General features: G+C 40.0%; 1 protein-coding gene across 2 annotated transcripts in view; it reads left to right on the forward strand.

The window, feature by feature from the left end:
- The window catches only part of DUSP8 (dual specificity phosphatase 8), a 106475-nt gene that overhangs the window by 28092 nt on the left and 57813 nt on the right, over positions 1–20570 (forward strand). For both annotated transcript variants that reach the window (XM_088146062.1, XM_088146063.1), the window contains exon 3: positions 14297–14435. In XM_088146062.1, coding sequence (XP_088002188.1) covers positions 14297–14435 — 139 coding nt within the window. The remainder of the gene's footprint in view (positions 1–14296; positions 14436–20570) is intronic.

Here is a 20570-nt window from a genome sequence, read left to right on the forward strand (position 1 = left end):
TTAATACTGAAGTCAGTTAAATAGGAAATTAAGCACACAAGCAAATATATTTCTAAATAGTCTCCCAGCAGGTTCTTCAAAATGTTGTGTAATTGACACAAAATGGGTGTCCTTCCAGGTTTGTAGTACCTATTTCTTTGAAATCATAAAAGTACTTAATATTTATTTCCATTGCTAGTTTCCATACTTGCTTTATAAGATTAATTTTATTTTTTCTGTTTTGCATCTGAGAATCACTTTGTATCCCTTTCTGGTAGGTGGTGGCAGGCCAGATTGAAAAATTAGGTTTATGAAGGAAATGCTAAACCAGGAAATTTTTATTTAATACTTTTTCTTTCTCTCCCCCCTCCCCCCAATTTCCCCCCACCTTTTTCAAGGTGAAAACTGTTCATTTCTGTGAAGAAACCAAGGATCAAATTATTGGACATTCTGTTGAAGCAGTTAGAAATTTATGTTAAAAATTTCCTTCCCAGTTCAAATATCAGGCCCAGGGAACCCATTCAAAGTTGGAATCACAGTGATGGCAAAAGTTAATTCCCTAGAATACCTTACACCAGAAACCTGATACTAGTTTGGTCTCCATGCCTACTGTTAATTTTTTTTTTAATAATCAAAGTAGCTCAGTCTTAAATGCTCTCTGTATTTTCTCAGTAGAGTTTACCAAAAATGTTTTTTCCAGCCATTCAAAAAGTATTCAAAAATCCTTCCTTTGTAGCTTGAATTCAAACACTCTGGTTTCTAATATCACGTCATTAAAATTTGAATATGAAACTCTAAAAGGGAAAGAACTTGAACAAAACTGCCCAACATCAGTAAATGTATGTAGAGAAATGTTCAAGATGAGTAGTGTATCTTGTTCACACAATTCATCTCCAAGAGTAAACGAAGTTCCCTAAACCAACCAGAGAATATTTTGAGATTTGAACCCAAGTCATTCAAATCCATGTATCTCACCATCTCTCTTGAAAAGTTAAATATGAACAATAGAATAGTCTCTGCTGTGACTTCATTTCTGGCTTCTGTAATTTATCATTTCATCCTACCTCTTTTGAAGGTAAACTGTATTGCCAGGTCAGTCACAGCATAACTATATACTCTATCTATATAGTGCTTCTCAATTTGTGGTCTTTACTGATATCTCAGATCACTCCTGATGCAGCTGTCAAAATAAAAATAATTTTAAAAATGCCCCAAATTTCAAGAAATTGCTAACTCTTGCAGTATTTTCAATTTGTTGTGAAATGTGATTTTTCAAGATTTTAGCTATTTGCATTTTTTAAAGTTAACATTTTATTTAATTTTGAGATCCCATGGATACTGTTGGATGTTATATATGATGATTCCCAAAGATTTTCAATACTAATGTGAAGATACATATAAAGGAAAAATAGGAACTACTGAATTATAAGCTTATTTAGATAATTCACCTACATTTGATTACAAACAAGCAAGATATCTGCCTCTGATTGCTTTTAAGGGAGAGAATTCTATAGGCAGCCTTACACCTAGAATCATAAACATAGAGATCCATGGCTACCCAGAGCAGTGGTAAAATTAGTAAGCTTGATTGGACAGTCAAAACCTGTCTAACTGCTAGAAAATGTATTGTGTAATGTGTTCTTGGGAAAATGAAAAAGATCCATCTGAGGACAGTGAACCAAAAGAGATTCAGGAAGAGGAGTTAGCACTTGCTGTATAAAGGTTTAGTTACACCGAGGTTTTGTTAGCACTTTCTGTACAGCTGCTAGCCAAGATAATTACAACTGTTTATGTATCCTAGAAGAAAGTTGAGAGAGAAAAGCTGATTCGTGTGCAGTCGGCAGTGTTCTGAATCATACAGGGATTTCAGAGAGAGAAATCAAGCTCCTTTTCTTCATATTTCATATATGGAAGGCCAAGGGACCAAGGAAGCATATATGGAAGGCCAAGGGACCAAGGAAGTTAGGTTTGACTAATCCTCAGGTTGTCAAGATGGTTGTATTGGCATTTCACAAGAGATAGTATTATCTTACTTTATAAATATGTGGGGGGAGGGGGACAAAATAGAAATAGACGGTAAACTTTTTTTCAGAGTATTGCTTTCTGCATTCTTGGCCTTCTGTGATACCTTTATGGTAGTCGTCTCCAAAATTTTAGTTTGGTGGGCACATTGGGAATTTTCAGTGTGGTGTTGTTATTCCCATAGAATGTCTCTCATGGTAGATGATAGGTCGCAAAAAAGAATATTGCCCTCAGTTATCCTCTCTAGTTACTAGGACACTCTTTATTTCTCTAGCTACCAGGCCCTTTTTTCTGTACAGGTAGACATACAGGGGTACCTCGGGTTACGAACACCTCTGTTAACGAACTTTTCGGGTTACGACCAGCTCCGGCCGCAAAAATTTACCTTGGTTTGTGAACTCCGCCTCGGGGTACGAACAGGATACGTGGCCATTTTCCCTCCCGTGACACTGTTCGCGGCCATTTTTCTGCCCCTGACACGTCCGTGGCCATTTTCCGCCCCTGACACGTAGTCCGTGGCCATTTTTCCACCCCTGACACGTGGTCCGCGGCCATTTTTCCGCCCCTGACACGTGGTCCGCGGCCATTTTCCGCCCCTGACACGTGATCCGCGGCCATTTTTCCGCCCCTGACATGTGGTCCGCGGCCATTTTTCCGCTCCTGACACGTCCGCGGCCATTTTCTGCCCCTGACACGTGGTTGTAGGGAGGGGCACTCTCCCTCTAAGCAATAGCCTCCTCCCTGTCCTCCACGCCAGAATGGATTAACGGTAATTACATTGAACCTTATGGGGAAATTTGCTTCGGGTTGCGACCAATTCGGGGTGTGACCAGAGTCATGGAACGAATTAAGTTCGTAACCCGAGGTTCCACTGTACTTCTGAGCAAAGTCCTAGGCTGTAGCCACCCATCCCATTTATTTTATAAGAATATCTTGAAGAATTATATGGTATCCAGAGAAATTCTTTTAAATTAGGGGTAAGCCTGGGTTTTGTGGCCAAATATCACACATTTAATTTTTTTAATGTAGGGTTTTAGTGGTTAGAGGCTTTAAGAATGTGTGTGTAGCTGTTGGTGTATGTTGTTGAATTTTACGGTGCAAGGTAAGTACTATAAAAATGGAACCTGTTTTGTTCCAGCACCACATTTAGTTTTACCACTGAATTTCAGTGGTGTAATCTGATTGTTCCCTGGGAGCAGCAAGAATGGGGCTTGGGGAGGTTGCCTATGGAACACGGGTTGTCTGCCTGTTATAAATAAAGATAGTATGAGAGGCTTGTTTTGCTTTGTCAGCTGTCTCCATTTTTTAAAGTTAAAGTAATTGAACAAAAAATAAGGTCAATTTGGGCAGGTAATTGACAGGGGCAGGAGAAAAATCAGGATGCCCATGGGCATCATGCTCTCCATATATATTGTAAGACATGCTTTCATGGAACATAAATGGTCCTTCCTCCTCACCCTCTCTTTATGCTGGATGCCTTCTTTGAAGTATGGAAGGAGTCATTAAATCTATTTATTAGCCTCTGTCCTCCTCCTTAAACTTGTGGTTACAGAGTTAGTCATTTCTCTGTATTCTGGTGAGAAGGTAGAGTCTTCTTGTGATAGTTCAAGAAGCACATTTATCTGAATCATGAGTCTCAGGTGTTCAAAAGTCTGGTGGGTTCTCCACACAAGTGCTCAAGTTGAGCTCTGTCATTTTCAGATATCACTTAATTTACCTTGAATTTCTGTAGTTGTGCATGGGACAGGATAAATTTAACTATGTGTCAAATTGTACCTATGTTGGATTCCACATCAGCCAAGACTTTGACATGGTCTATTACAATCTCATCCACACCTGCATCTTGCTGCACATGGAAGGCAACATGTATCCAGCCATACACATGAAAATTTTGTTCCTGTGGATTGTCCCCTTGAATGCATGACTGCCTGTAGCGCGCCAGCTTCATTTGAATGATGTTGGTGGGAGGGCTCCAATAAAGTCAATGCCATCTGAGAGTGTTCACGGGGAAGTGTCACTTCAGTGGTATTCTTGATTCTAGAGAATTCAGAAACACAGCAGGTCTCTACTACACAACACCATCATGTTGTACTGCTGCCAGTCTCAGCCTTTGTTCTTGTGATTATTTAACACACAACCCAAATACATTGAAAATAAGGGTTGGGCTTTTCTTTTGTCACCGGTGATGCTTCTTCAGCTTCTCTTGGAAAGAGAAGGAACATGTGGAGGGCAGCAGCAAAGTAATTCAGTCTTGTGTTGTTACTTGAAGCCTTCTAGTTATAATGGAGGAGGGGTTAGAGGTGAGTGGAACTGCTGCTGAATAGCAGATGGCAGGAAGGGTGACATCATAGGCACAATTGTCCTACCCCATTATTCTTTCTGACAGGCCCTGCCCTCCTTTATTGTTTCCTGTGGACATAATTGGAAGCTTGGGAAGGGGAAAGAAAAGCTTGCCAGAGTTCCTAAAAAAATTCCTCCCTTTTGAGTAAATTGTTACTTAGTAGTAGTCAGATTCAGATTATTTCTAGAGCAGCATAGGAGATAATGAACAGAAAGAAGCAAACCAGGCTTCTGACCTGTGATTTGAGAGAAAAGGCACTTAAAGAAAAGGGAGAGGAGAGAGAACAATTTATGCACACTTTATAACATTTGAGTTGCATGTGAAATGGGAAGAAGCTTGTGTATGGCTTCTGCATATGGTTATTCTAGAGCAGGAGTTCAGTGGGGCTTATAGGAGGCTGCAAGGTTGTCTTCAGCTTTTCAGCATCTACATGAAACTATTAGGGAAAGTCATTAGAAGGTTGGGAAGTGTCACCAGTGTGCTGAGGATGTTCCACTCCACCTGGCATTTCAGTCTACCTGTCTTAAAGAGACTACGGAACCCAAATCTTTGACGATTTTTTTGAGGTAGATGAGGACAAATAAATGGAGATTTAATCTCAGACAAAATAGAAATGTCATAGGTAAGAAGACTAAGTGTTCTAGATGGAGGTTTATAGCTATTCTTGAATATGTATTCATTCCTGTTGAAGGCCTAAAAGGGCAGCTTGGGAGTCTGTTTGGACTTTGCACTATCTCTGCACGTCCTTGGCAAGCATAGATGGTTGTGATAGCCAAGAGTACATTTTACCAGTTTATGCTAGATGCAGCATATCTGGAGAGGCTCAACTGCTGAATGCAGTCTACGTGGAGCTGCCTTTGAAGGTGACTCATAAGTTTCACTGATGCAGAATAAAACTTTTGATGATGGACAGACTTTGTGGCTCTATTCTACATAGTTGCATTGGTTCCCAGTGTGTTTCCCAGCCTCGTTTGAAGTGCTTGTATTTCTTAGACTGTTTGGAGCCAAGCAACTTGAAGAACTTTGTTCATCTAGTTCAACCTGCCCATGCTTTAAAATCTGGAACAGAGGTTCTTCCATTCCATTTTTTTTTTTTTGAGTCAATTTTGACTCCTGATGCCTGCCTGAAAAGTCCCTGCAGGTTTCAGAAGTGGTTTGCCATTGCCTCCTTCCTAGAGCTGAGAGAAAGTGACTGACCCAAGGTCACCCAGCTGGCTTCCTGCCTAAGGTAGGACTAGAACTCACTGTCTCTCAGTTTCTAGCCTGGTGCCTTAACCACTACACCAGACTGGCTCTCTCTGGGGCTCCTTAACAGCTTCTAAATTGAGAAGGAAAGAGAGAGAGAGACTTCTAGAGCCCCACATTTTTAGAATGCCTTGCTGTCTATCTTTGCTGGACCCCATCACTACTAGTGACCCCATCACAAATCTGACCAACTTTTTCCCTGAACAAATTTGGTCAGGGATTGGTTGGAACACCAGTATTTTGTATAGTATTTTGTAATGTCTTTATTTCTGAAAGTGTTGGATTTCATTAGGTTTTATTAATGTTTTATTTCTTTTATGAAATGTAAACTGCCTAGAGGGGAGATTAACCCTTGAAGGCGACTTACACATATTTTATATAATACAGACATCAAGGGTGTAGCCCTTTAATTTGCAAACTTCTGGCTTAAAGTTTCCTACATTTTAAAGGTTTAATTGAAAAGCCTTCTCCCCCCCCCCTCATTTTTTTTTTTTTTAACTTCTTGGCTGTTTGATGAGGAAAGCTGAGCTGATAAAATGCTTGCTTATCTTTGTCTTTGGAATTGGCATTGTCATGTTGCCAGTATTGAAGCCTTTGCATAGGTCTAACTTTGGGAGTTTTCTGAACCTGGTGTTCTTCCTCCTTGCTCTGGCTGCTTCTTCACTTAATCCTCCTTCCTGATGGGAGCCAAGGAGAAGGAACAGTTATAGTCTCTCTGCAAATGTGTAGACTGTACTTAGAGGAAAAAAGCAAGCAATTTTTTTAAAAGGAAAAGATTTGACGGGCCCCAGGCTTCATGGTGACTTACCTAGGATCTCCTCCATTATATCCCTCAGCAATAACCCTCTGAGGGCAGAGAGTAAGGAGGATGGCCTTGATGGAAATATGTAAGAACTGTTAGCTGGGGAAAAGGGGGTGAAACATTCTTTTAAGCTCCGAGAAATAAGATAGCATTCAGAAGTGACTCCGGCAGATGACTCCCTGATTCACTGAGGTATAAGAAGATGTGTGTGTTAGAAGTACAGCACAATCTGTCTTGCAAGATTCTTTTGTTATAACCAATCTGGGCTGAGAGGCAGGTTGAACTGGTACTGCTACTCTATAGATTTCACAAGCTTTTACTTTTAGTACTGAATGAGAGCATTTAGGAAGAGGGTCTGATCAATCTGTGTCTAATTTATAAAACCACTTTATACCAAGTTTCAAAGCATAATGTATGGGGAAGTTGAAACCCAGATGATTTGGTGGGTATAATTGGCTTGAGGCTACAGGCTTTTGAATATGAGGGGAAAGTCCAAAAGAGATTGTGGTTCATTAATGGGTGACATCATTGGTTACTTCAGAAGTGCAAACTCTCTTCTGTAATCCAAGCAAGGTAATTTTAAAGAACAAACTTTTTTTTTTAAAAAAAGAACACTTTAAAAGGTTTGTAGAGGTAATGAAATTCCATTATTTGAAAGATCCTTACCTTGTATTCTTACAAAGCAGAGAATATAAGATCTTGGTTGTCTACCTTTGCTGAGTACTTTTTGGAAGCTTTTGCTCAGCATGAATAGATGCAGAGAAGGTTAAGGTCACCTGTAGCTTTATCCAGCACAGCTTGTTATGTAATTTTGGGTGTGACAGGGAGGGGAGAATGATAACACAGCTTTTAATGGCACAGAGTACCCCCCTTCCTCCCTAGAGAGATTTAGTTCCTTTAATAGCAGCCATACAGAAATTTACCTGTCCAGAGGCTCCTTAGGGTAGACATTTAGTAATCCTAATTTGACTGTTATTCCAGCATCTTCCCCTTAAGATACTTCCACACTTAACTGTTACTTTTTTTTTTCTTTCTAGCATTTTCTCATAGGTGCAGGGTCCACTTTTTTTGGATCAACCGAATGTTGATCCATTTGTTGTCACAGGAATTAACTGACTGGCTTGTTGCCTGACCCTGACATCATGAGCTCAGAGAGAGTGACTGGCCCAAAGTTACCCAGCCAGCTTTCATGCCTAACGCAGGACTAGAACTCACAGTCTCCTGGTTTCTAGCCTGGGGCCTTAACCACTAGATCAAACTGGCTCTCAACTAAATTAAGTTGGCTCTTTTAACCAAATTAAATTGCAGTGTCCTGGGTTCATATGATCACCATTTGCAACCTTCCCAGTTGGCTTCCTGCAAGCAAAATCAATAGGAAACTGTGGTGATTCACTTAATGACCACCGCAAAAAAGGTGGTAAAATCAGGTCAGCCTTGTTTAATGACCAACCTGCTTAATGACTAATTTTCCAGTCCCTATTGTGGTCATTAAGCAAGGACTACCTCTATATAAAAAGGAGAAAAAAAGGATGAATGTAGCTAGGACAGCTTTGCATTTAATTTCAGAAGCATGAAGATGCTGTATATTTAGATGGTGGCTCATTCTAGCTTTCTGCTCTCATTCTCCAGAACACTGAGCCCTGCTGTCTCAAAGAGCAGAGAAGGACTTGGAACCTTCTGTGTGTTGAAGTAAGGGGGCTATGCCAGCATTTGGTTATTATTGGCCCTGGTCCTAAAGTAGCAGCACAGAAATTGTGGGCAGTAATGAGGCAGCTAAACATTCTTCTGTATGCTCCTCTTCCTTTCAGGAAAAGGTTCGGATCAGGTACTTTAAATGGGGAGAAGCCAGCAAAGGGCAGGTACAGGTCGATGGCAAAACCTGAACTAGAGGCATCAAAAGACTTGCAGTGGGAAGAAGGAACTGTCAAGAATCCTCCAACTGAAGGAGATTTGAAGTGGCAGAAGCATAGTAGTAATAAAGTTTAAAAAATTAAGGTTTGGATGTCTTGTGCATTAGGGCAGTAGGTACTATTAACTCTTAATCAAGGCTTCACGGTAGCTGTCATTTCTCCTGTTCTTGTTAAAAGAAAAGAGATCCTATTGAGCTGAAATGTATTTAACTCATCCACGCCCTTTCTTGCTATCCTTTGCCCTTCTGAACTCTGTCCAGGCAGGGCTGTGTTTACTCATTGTAGGCTGCTTCTGTGTTGCCAGAGCTTGTCTGGCATTTCTGTTGCCTGAAACCTTATAACTTTAATAAGATATAAACTGTGTTGCATCCATCTGCCGTTGCTCAGCAACTCTTCAATAATGCCCCAAACAAAGCTCTTGCCATGTGCAAGGAACACTAAATCCTACTGTAGGATAATTCTGCTTCCAAGGCTGTTGTTTCCTCCATAGTTAGCAGTCCAGTCCTGGTAGCATGTTGTTCTACCTGTAGCAGCAGCAGTAGGGTATCCTGTGTGCAGGTGACCCTTCTTTCACAGTTGTATTTGAGTCTAGGAACTGAGGGATTATTTTGTTCCCCCTTTGAGTGTGTTTTTATAATGTGATACGGCCAAATGCCTGCTGGTTTTTAACCTATCTTTTAATGACACAAGGGATGAACGACTATCTGTATAAATTCCTACTGAAATGCTACAGTAACTCCTGCTCTGTTGCATAGGATTCTCATGTAATGCTGGATTTAAAACATGCATGTCAGGAAACACATGTAAAACAGTCAATTAAGCATGTTCTTAAATGTGATGAAAAGCTCAGTTTCTCAACTTCCCAAGTTCAAAATGAAAATGCTTATTACAATATTGCATGTTGTCAACATTTTCCAACTGGGGTATTTGATCTGTAACTTTGGGCTGAGAGTGCTGATGCCATATCAAATAAAATAAGAACAATGCTCTCTGTTTCTTTTGGACTCTGATTTGATGCCTTCAGCAATGATAATAAGGTTTTAAGTGTATACATACATGATTATACATGTTAGACAATGACAGAATAGCCAGAAAACCTACTCTTTATTGTAGAACATATAGAAGGCAGTTCTCTCCCTTCTGGTCATAATGCCCAATGATCCTTCTGCTCCTTGATTCAACTTCTGTTGGGTTTTAGATATTATGAGCAAAAGCAAACACCCCTTTCCCCTGAAAATATTTAGTGAAATCTGACATGCCTGATAGTTATTTCTGCAGTTCTCTTATAGTGGTTTGTTTTGACAGTCATAATTGAGAGTTAAATTAGCATCAAGAGCATCCTTGAAGTTCCATGCTGTCAGGCAGACATGAGTCAATCAGTAAGGGATATGTTGAAAGTTGCCAGGCAACTACACATACTTAAACAGGTCCAGGGGACTCAGAACAGTAAAATAGAACCTGTTTTTTGTGTGGATTTGCAAGTGGATTTTGCACACTCTTCTGTGTCCAAAGAAAGATATCTTGGATGTAGAATTTGTTCAGGCTTGCATGGCCTTTTCAAATGTCTGTTGCTTGGAATTATAGAAAAATATACTGTTCCCCACTCCCTAGTTAATAACAATGCACTTGAAGACTATCCTGGAAATGGTTGTGTCACATATGTTCCAACAGAATTATTCCAAATGGATTATCATATTCTTACTCTGTGAAAATGCTTCTAGTGCCATTGTTAATTTATTCTGCAATTTAGGATGCTATAACGATGTACTAAGTTTCCTTTTCTAGTGAGTAGCTTGATTAGAGGAATCTGCTATTGTATACAGTACATTCCCATATCAGCTTTACTTTGCTGTTAATGAATTTTGATGAATGCATTGGTAATTATCAAAACTGGCCCATTTAAGATGTCATATCTGGTTGGACAGACTTGCTGTCTGAAATACATGTCAATGTCTTAAGAGAGATGTATTGCCAACATCTGCATAGTAATGGAATAAGCTCTTCCCAAAAAACTGGAAATGGTAAGTCAGCAGGCTGTATTAACCTCTGACTATAATTAACCCATCATACATCCTATTCATACCTTACTCATGTTAATTATGTATTCCACATTAAATATCCTATTCTCTCTCTCCCCATCCACCCCCTACCCCATCTCCATATATTGGGTGCTGTACTAGTACAGGTGCAAAAGGATGGGGGAGGGATGAGGGGAAGCAGTTGCAGCTGTCTCAAGTTCTGCTTGTTGGAGCTTTTGAAGGTAAACATGTTTTCTTCTAGTTGCAACCTAGCAACTCTGTGGCCATTTGGGTAAATGAGATTGTAGCATAAGCAATTCTTGTAGCCCGAAAATCTTTTTTAGCAAAAGTAGAGAATGCTTTTTCTGCTTGCCCATGCCTCTGCCTTTCCAACTGATACTAGGATCAGTTGTCCTGGATCAGGAAAGGGGTAAGGGGAACGCTTCAGTGTCAGGAAAAGAGTCATGTTCGTATCTCAGATTGCCTTCCCTAGCCTTCGTAGAAACCTCTGACTTGGCACTGCAGTCAGGTGTGTCCCTTCCTTCCCTCCCTCCCTCCCACCCAGTGCATGAAATCGGGACCAGGTGATGATCAGTGCTCTTAAAGAGAAGTGCCTCTTTTCCCTGCAGTACTGGCCCATTAGAGTTCCCAGAGTGCAACTATAAATAAATAGTTCCACATAATTTCATTTTAAAATCATTGAGGGCATAACTCAGTCATAGTTGAGTCTGCAACTTTCCTAGGTACAATACATTGAAAAGTGGGTAGTCTGTATGGTGAAAATTGTCTTGATTTTAAATTCCTTCCAGTATGGTTCCAAAGTCACGTTAAGAGATTATTTGGAAAGAACTACTTGCTTTTTTTCCCCCTGTGTCTCCAGTTGGCTTCTTTCCCTCTCTGCCTTTCTGTAACCTTGCTTCATCACAGCTGCCTTTCTCTGACAGCAGAATGATAGATGTGCTTTGCTCCAGAGGGCAGAAGGCCACCAGCTCGGAAGGACGGCGTATGCCACCGATCAGCCTATTCAGTGGATGCACTGAGCCATGGCACTGTGAGGATTTCATCAGCCTTTAATGCGTTAACCTTTCATTAGGCACAGCAACCCTTGCCTGTGCCTTGCTCTCTGCCTAGACTATTCATCTCATTGCCTGGTATGCCATATGCCTTGACATCATAAAGAATCCCCTTTTCTCTCTACCTGGGGAGCGCTGATGCATTCATGCAACTCTAGCACTGGTGAATCCTCTACCTTCTTTCCTGTAGTGATCTGTGCAATGTACATGAATGAGGTTGGCTTGGTTATTTTGAGTCAAAGAAATCTAACCTTTTTCTTTGTTCCCAGTCCTCCTCTGATTGTTCATTTGAGTACACCTGCAAATGGCGTTTTATGCAATACAGAGATCATATAAGATGCTGAGAAAGTATGATGGCCAGCCAGATGGCCAAGAACAGTATATTCTAATAATGGGGAATGAAAGTAGATGTATTCCTGCAATCTAGAATGTTCAAGGTTTCTGCTCTGGCTCTGAAAACAGCTTTTTAGCAATGTGGATGAAGGTCAGAATCTATCTATAAAGGAACACAATAGATACATTTCATACATCTCCCCTCCCCCTTTTCTAAAGGGTACAGCAAATATTTTCATAATTATGACAAATAGACTTCTTCCACTTCTTGAAAAAAATCAAGAGCAGCAAAAGTGCTCCTTCTGCTATTATGGGAGGAAAAAAATAGTATAGGTTTGAAGTAAGATGATAAAGGGCCAAAAAAGTAAGAGACGTGTGTATTTTCAACCCTAGCTGTCCAGCTTTGATTTCTATAGAAAGAATTACTTTGATTGGTGCTATACAAACAGAAACTTCTTTTTTCCTTATTTTTACATATAAAATTTTCTGATTTTTACATTCTGCAAGAAAAGTGTGAGTTCCACAGTGATTTGTACCTAGTTTATATCTGCCGCAGGGGAATGCACAAATTCTGCTTCACTGGATAGGTAATGTAAGGGTATTTTCTCTGTTAGTGCTTCAGTACCCTAACCCCTAGTCCTCTCCATGGTCAGTTCTATCCAGAACTCTTTAAAAACAACTTTGTCATTTCTGTTGTGCCTTACACATCCTTCAGGACATCCTTATAAAGCCCCTTCTCAGAAATGATCTTTAAAGTCCACCTTTTCTTTTAACATATAATTTAACTTTTTTGCTAGGCAGAATCAGACTTGGTTAGTTCTCGGATTGGAAACAGCCAAGGAATAATATGGCTGAAGGGTGGACTGGGAACCGAAAAAACACCCTAGTAGAAAATGATGGCAGGCCACTTCTCTACTGCTGCCCAGAAAACTACACGGAAATCTCCATGAAATCACCAGGACTCAAAGGAGACCTTTCTTTTCTCCCTCCCTTCCTCCCAAGTTTTCAAAATGATTGTCTATGTACCTTGTAACTGAACTGAACACATGTTATTTCCTGTTATAGTTTCCTTCATTCTTCTATCACTCTTCTTTTGTCTCCCCTGGGTAAAATGTCAGTTTGTAAGCTCATGACTTCTGAACAAAAAATAACACGCATGGTAATCGGCCATGGTGATACTATGTGGTGATAGGATTGTTTGATCTGAATTGCTATTTCTACTGTTGAGACCAGTTTGCATTTGAGCAGCTGAATGTTTTTGTGATGCGGTGGGTATGGAGAAGACGCCATCCCTCTGCAACATCCACGTAACTAGATACTGGACTGTATGTAGTTCCTGACTATGTTTTTGGATCCCAGAACTGTAGAATTGTTACATTCAGGCCATTTAGGCCTCTGAGTCCAACCCCATATTACATGCAGACGTCTAAATTAAAGCATTCTCAATTGATAATGTTGATTTATTAGATTTAGAGGCTGCCTGATCTGTTCTAATCTAATGCTACAGTTTGAAAAACAACAAAGAAAGAACCTGAAATGTCAGGACAATCATATGATATCCCGTATATCAAAAAATGGCTTCCAAAGTCTGCTTTAACACATCCGGTGAAGGGGAAGCCACTCATCTGGTAATGAACTTCATTTTGAGTTGCTCTTAGAATGGGACTTTTTCCTTCTAACATTCCATCAGACTTTTTGGAGCATCCATTTTATTTTGTCTGTAGACAATCTGGTTAAGCAAAACCGTCTTTCAGCTTAACACAGTTATGTAACTCTCTCAGGCCAAAAGTCGCCCTTGGATTGGAGTAATATTTTAGGGCTACATTCCAAAAAGTAGCTGAGGCTAAGATGAAGACATGAGCTGAGATAAATGTGAAATTTATTTATTTATTTATTTATGGTTAAATTAAATTGAAGTGAATTAAATTTACATTAGCTAAAGTGAATATGTTTATTCTCCAGATATTTAAGCATTTTCCTGTTCTAGTATATTAAAAATTAAAATTCAGTGTTGTCTGTTCTAAGAACTTAGCTTTCAACTTCGCTTTCAAGACTCCATTATAGGCCCTTGGGTAATTAGGATTTATCCTCCTGCTTTAACAAATTTGGCCAAGACATTTGCTGCCTAAAAGTAACTAATTCTTCCTGCCCTGGCCAAAGGTGCATAATATCCAGATCAGTCAAGTTAAGTTAGTACTTCAGTTTTTTAAAAAACTCTACAAATAATTCTTCCCCTGCAGTAAGAAGATGACAGTAATCAAGCAAAGTTGTTCTTTCATGGCAGCCAGTTTCACTTTGCCTTCCTGATGGGAAGCAAAATTTTTGTCTCTTTCCCTCCTCTTCCCCTTTATGGAAGTCATCAGTATCCTAAGTTAAATTGTATGTTTTAATCTCTGGTTTATTTTTTAAATAATGAGATATCATAGGAGTGATCTTGTTGTGCTTCTGGAGGGGGATAGTGAAGAGATTCTTTCAACTGTTTTTCATACCTGTTTGAACGCTGTCTATCAACTGCGTGTATTGAGTACCATTTGCACCTTCTCTCATGTTTTCCTTTGATGCTACTCTTGCAGGTAGAGGCAGAGAAACACCAAGATGTTGTGGTCTATGACCAGAGCACACGGGATGTAAATGGGCTGGCAACCGACAGTTTCCTCTCCATTCTTCTGGGCAAGCTGGTTAGTTGCTTCCACAGTGTCTCCATCCTCACAGGTAGGATTGGGCAGCAGTTGGGGGGGTGGGGACTGAAACTTCTCTTCATACTCCAGAGGCAGAGGCTCATGTCCATATCCACACAGACTTTGGTAAAATGATGGTAGAAAACTGCTGGATATCTTACCTTGCTATTTAGTATGCTCTTGTAGGTAGGTAGGGCCACCCAATTTGTAAAAAGCTATTCTGAACAACTTACAGTTGGTAGGAACATAAAAACAAGGAACTACATAATAACATGCAATAAACATCCAGAACAGAAAAGTGAACAATGGCATAATAATAATAATAAAAACAATTCACCAAGACTAACCAATGCATACTGTATCTCATTCAGGGTCTTTCATTCTAGATGAGGTCATCCTGCATTCTAGTCCAATGCCTGGTGGAAGAGCCAGGTTTTCAGGGCCTTATGGAGGGACTGAAGGGTCAAGGCCATCAAATGGGGGAGCTGTTGTTGTTCCACAGGGAGGTGTTGCAAAGAGAAAGCACACCTCCTGGATCCCACTAGGTGATGCTGTTTCATAGAAGGGACTGAAGCACACCCTTCTGCCAGGTCTCATGGGCCAAGCAGCTATAATTGGAGACAGGTAGTCCTGCAGATTCATTGAATGCAGAGTGAAATGAGAAATATACAGGTAGTCCTTGTTTAGCGACTGCCTTGATTAGCAACTATTCAGTTACGACAGTGATGAAAAAGTAACTTTGTGACCAGTCCTCACGTTTATGACCTTTGCAGGTCTATAAAGTAAAGGAAAGCTGAAGATTGTAAGTTGTGGTTTCACTTAGTGACTGCTTCACTTAATGACTGAGTTGCCAGTCCCAATTGTGGTCACTAAACCTGAACCTGAATTTCCTGGTGTGCCTATGACATCTTGATTAATTTTAGTCAGAAAGGAAGCATTGCTGGTCCAAATGATAGTGATAAGGGACATAGAATAGTTTTTCTTTTATAATTTATGAACAAGCCCTATATCAAAGTTGTTAAATCTTGCCCACTTGGTGGGCAAATGTCTCACAAATTGTACTTTTTCCATATTTTGTGATTTTTTTCTGCATTTTTTTCCCTTGCTTGTTGTCAAAAATGTAATATTGTCTAAAGTGGAATGTGGCCACTAATAGTAGTTTCCATTCTGAAGCAGGGTGGGGAACCTAATTTTACCATAGTGGCAGCTGCTGAGGTGATGTGCTATTAGGTAAACAGGTTATTTTGAAGAGGAATTGCATTAAGATTCCAGAGGGAAGCTTCTTGTTCTGCAAATCCAGAGTTTTTTTTAAGCCATGGTTAACTGAGATTAAGGTGGGGGTACATGGTGATTACTGAGTTCAAAGTATTTTAGACACTCTGAAATTTAAATGGTGGAAAAATGCGTGATGCATTTTCTTACTGGTACAGAGCGTTGATAGGCAACCGGATTATCTCCGCAAGTGCCATCAGCCTTGGACTCTGGATGCCTGGCCTAGATCATGAAATTAATATGAGTGAAGGGTATCCTGCTTTCTTCTTTTACCAGCTTTTGTTAAACCAGAATTAGTGTTTGTTTCGAAAATTATTCTGGAAAATAATAGGACCATGAAGATATAGTTTGTTCCAGGTAGGGTTTTCTGATTGTAGGGGCTAGTGGTTTCCATCCTTTTGGGCTTTGAAGTCTTTATCTCGATTAAATATTGTATCTCTGGAAAGCACAGATGATTTTTTTTTTTTAAATTGGGGGGAGTGAACAGAAGTCTGCAGGGATAGAAATATGTACAATTGTTAGCAAGCTTAAATTTGGTTTATTCATGCTAAATATATTATGCATAATTTAGAAAGCAGCTGTAATTTGTTTGGTATATTTATGAAATGTTAAAAGTATATCTGCTTCATTTTTATTCATATACAAATTAAATATACCCAGTGCTTAGGTATGTGGCTCTGTGTGTGTGTGTGTGTGTGTATATAAATATAAGCATGTGTGTGTATAAAAATAACATGGGAGATTGGCTACCACAACATGTAGTGGTAACCACTAGCTTAAGACAGACTTGATGGAGTGCTGATCCATTAACAGCTAATCTCAATGACCTGATGGAATCTTGAAGTTCAACTGCAAATACCTCTGAGCTCCCCATATCTTAGGGGAGAAATAAAATAGAGGGCAGCTTGAATGAAATGAGTGTCTCTGTAGCTATGTGCCTCAGATCTGGTCACATGATTGTTCCTTGCCATTCATCATTGTAGAAGGGGGTTGCATATTTAGGGAAAGATTGTTATCTAGGTGATGTCCTCCAAGAAAACCTCTTCTAAAATCACCTGGTATAAATTCTTTTTGCCCAGTAGAGGGGAGTGTTGCCCATCCACTGCCGTCCGTGTAGCTCAGGCTAAATATGTGAGCATAAGATATTTGTTAACACAAGCAACACCCTCTTGTGTCATGCCATAGTAAACTGGCTTCTTTGCTTTTCTTTTTTTCACTTATTTGTGTTGCAGCTTCTAATAGGAGCTAATGTATAGGTGGCCTATAGGTTACTTGGTATCTGCTCCTGGAACAAGTAACTAATACAACTACATTTATGGAACAGGACATGCACAGTTCAGTTCTTTGGAAGTATTTGTGCACATGCACATATGCATACACGTATGTAGCAGAAAAGATTTTAGGAACTGGGATGAAGTCCAAGTAGACCTCTCCTCCTGTGATTCAGCCCTACCTAATTAGCTTATTATTTTATGAATGAATGAATGAATGAATGAGCAGGGATTTCTTCCAGCACTCTTAAAATAAGGAGTGGATTCTTTTGGAAAGAGAGAAAGGAGGGTGTTGATGGGAGTTTCAGTGTAATGAATCAGGGTTGCTGAGGGAGTTTTAGCCCTACCACAGTCCATGTGGTAAAGTGGCTAAGTAAGCATGCTACTGTAATTATAGCCTTTCTGCAGCATGCATGAAACTCTAGTACTAGCAAGCTATGAGCAGGAGGCAAATATGAATGTAATCCTCCAAGTGGTTAAAGCAAGAAAAAGGCAGAGAAATTAAAGTGCTCGTTCATCCCATTGGTACCTTGGTCATGATTAGAAGTACATTTTACAGGTTGCTTGATCTTACCCTTGAATGCGTCTACAGGTAGTCCTCGGGTTATGATGGCAATTGGGATCAGAATTGCCATCGCTAAGCACTGTAAAGTACAACACCACGTGACTGCGTTGCTTAGCAACGGCAGTCCCAGTTGCCACCATTAAGCGAGAACCATATGGGTCATAAAGCGAGGACCATGCATGACCGCAACTTCTGACTTCCTGACGGATTCCCCGTTGACTTTGCTTGTGGGAAGCCAGCAGGGAATGTTGGAAATCATGATTACGTGACTGCTGGGACGTTGCAGTGGCTGGAACTCTGAAGACCAGTTGTAGGTCCCTCTTGTTCAGCACTATCACAAGTTTGAACAGTCACTGAAAGAGTGGTGGTAACCCGAGGACCACCTGTAATGTATGAGGCACCTTGGTCTTCTGAAACAATAAGAACTGCTTTACTTGGTCACCTGCTTGCTGTAGTTTATAATGGGCTGTACAAGATGCTGTAGTGTAGGTATAGAAAAGCATGGAATTACTTATGGTCTGTTATTCATTCTTTATATTAGTGGGCATTAGACTAAGAATGGTTGCTGTATTCTGTACGTGTAAAATTCCTAGCCCAGCTTTCTTTTAACTAGAAGCAATCAATTCTGTATAGTTATAACTGTATTAGATTTGTAATTACCGTATTTTTCCGACAATAAGACGCTCCCATGTACAAGACGACCCCCACTTTTCCAACCCAAAATTAAGAAATCAATATTTTAAAGATAGTGCAGAACACATTTTTATTTAGTAATTAGTTAAGATTTACCTGATACACTCAGTGGGAGGAGGTCCAAACCGTCTCTCTGCAGCTCTGTTTCCAGGCTCTTTTGCATAACTGATTACATTCAAGCACGAGTGAAACTACCGATAGCTTGTCTCTGCAAACAGACTTCCTCCAATTGGTTTGTTCAGCATCAGCTGACGTCAGTTACATCAGGCTCGTGATTGGAGGAAGTCTGTTTGGGAGACAAGCTATTTCACTCATGATTGGAGGCTAGCAATAGGAGGAAGCCTCTCTGCAGAAACAAAGTATGGGCAGTTTGGAACCGCACAATTCTCAGCTGACTTCCTTGAATAAGATGCCCTTCAATTTTTAGGGTAAGGATTTTAGAAAAAAGTATCGTCTTATAGTCAGAAAAATACGGTAATACCGTACAGGGAATACGATTGCACCATAAAGCAGAGAGAAATGCAGTTTACTTGGTATGTATCTTGACACTGGCATAATTAGATTAAAACCAGAATAAATTAATACTGGGGAGAAACTTGGGGAATCTAGTGTTCCCTTTTTTTTTGCTGATAAAATAATCACTCTGACCTCTGGCCACATGGGATCTATCCATTAACATGTGTATAGCTCATATTTTAAAACACTAAAATGATTATTCTCTTGTAAGTTACATGTTTAGAAGCGCCACAAATTCTACACATTTGTAACACCTACAAAATAAGGACATTTTTCATGTACAGAAGTATCCACAGATCTGCATATTCATTCTTCAGATTATTGTTGGCCAATAAAAAATAGATGAGGTGATGTAACTTGGGGGCAAGCTACAAGGAGATTTTCCCATTGGAGTTCCACTGTGTAAATAAGAAAGAAGAATAATGGGGCAATAAAGAGAAGGACTTGATGGTTCTAATTTTCTGTGACATTTTCCCAGTGTGAAGTACTTGTACCGCTTTACCTGCTATTTTCTCTGCTGGCTTAGAATTCTAGGATTTTAGTCCTAGAGGGCACCAGTTTGGGAAGTTTGTTCATTTAAGCTTGGCGTTTAGGTGTAATTCTCAGTGAGAAGACATACTTTTCAGGTATCTAAGCTATATGCCTGTTGTTAGTGCATTACAACTCCCACCCCACCTCCCAAATCCCTTCATACATAAAATTAGCTGCTATGTTCATACATTAAATTCTTTAAGGAAGCATTCAGTTGTTCAAATTCTATCCTCCTGGTCTTTATACTACTTAGTTAGGCCTGCTGAGAGTTAGGTTTAGTTAAAAGATTTTTTTCCCCTTTCTATTCAACCGTCTGTAGGAAATCATTAAGCAAAACACCATCTGTTTTTCTGTCTCATGCAGAATCATTTGTATCTCATTTGCAGCCCCTCTGTAGCTTGAAATTAACAGTATTCTATCAAAGTTTACTAAGGGTGGATCCACACATCCTGCTTAGTCCATTATCAGTATGGACTACTCACCATTTCCTGACTGTGGGCATGTATAATGGGATGGATGGATGGATGGATGGATGGATGGATGGATGGATGGATGGATGGTCGGTCAGTCGGTCTCCTGGTGTCAAGGGAGATAATGGGGTATGAGTGTGTGTAAAGGCATCCATGTATGTAAACATCTGAGAAAGGAAAAGTACAGGGATTAGGAAAGAGAGAACAGTCCCTAAAAGGAAAAGGCAGGCCTTGATAAACAGTTCCACACAGGAACCAGCTGGGGATGCTTCCCTTCCTTGCCCCAGTGGGAAAGGCAAGAATCGGGTCTTGTAGTGGCCATAGTCCAGACTGAGCATCTTAGCCGTACCCTATTTTTTGTTCAACACTAAAGCATCTAGAGTTATTCACAAGTTAAGGCAGGAAATCCTCTGAGTTTTATACTGACCAGAAGATGCTGAAGTCCTTTGAAGAATTTTGGGTTGTGCTAGTACTGTAAATTGATTGCTTCTCCCTATACCCACACACAACGCATATCACATTTTATCAGGGCTTTCCATATTGCATGCAAGAGATAATCGTAGGAGAGACTTAATTGGTTTGAAGAATAATAGTCTTGAAAAGCCTGTTGAGTACAACTATCTTGATAACATATTATCAGGCATTACGATCAAGCAAATTAATTTAAATCTGGCATGCGACATGCTACAGTGTACAACATCATCCTGAACTGAAGGGCACTGCTTTACAGAATTCTGTTTACAGCTTTGTTAAACTTGCCCAGCCAGCATGCTTTCTTCAGATGCTAGACTTGGGCCATCATGATTGTTTCTGAGTACAACTCTATTGTTGCAATACTGTGTTTATCAAGA

This window comes from Python bivittatus, unplaced genomic scaffold, assembly GCF_059951505.1.
Source record: "Python bivittatus isolate LINGU-HERP-01145 unplaced genomic scaffold, Pbiv_v1 ctg000480_np1212, whole genome shotgun sequence".
NCBI classification, from domain to species: Eukaryota; Metazoa; Chordata; class Lepidosauria; order Squamata; family Pythonidae; genus Python; species Python bivittatus.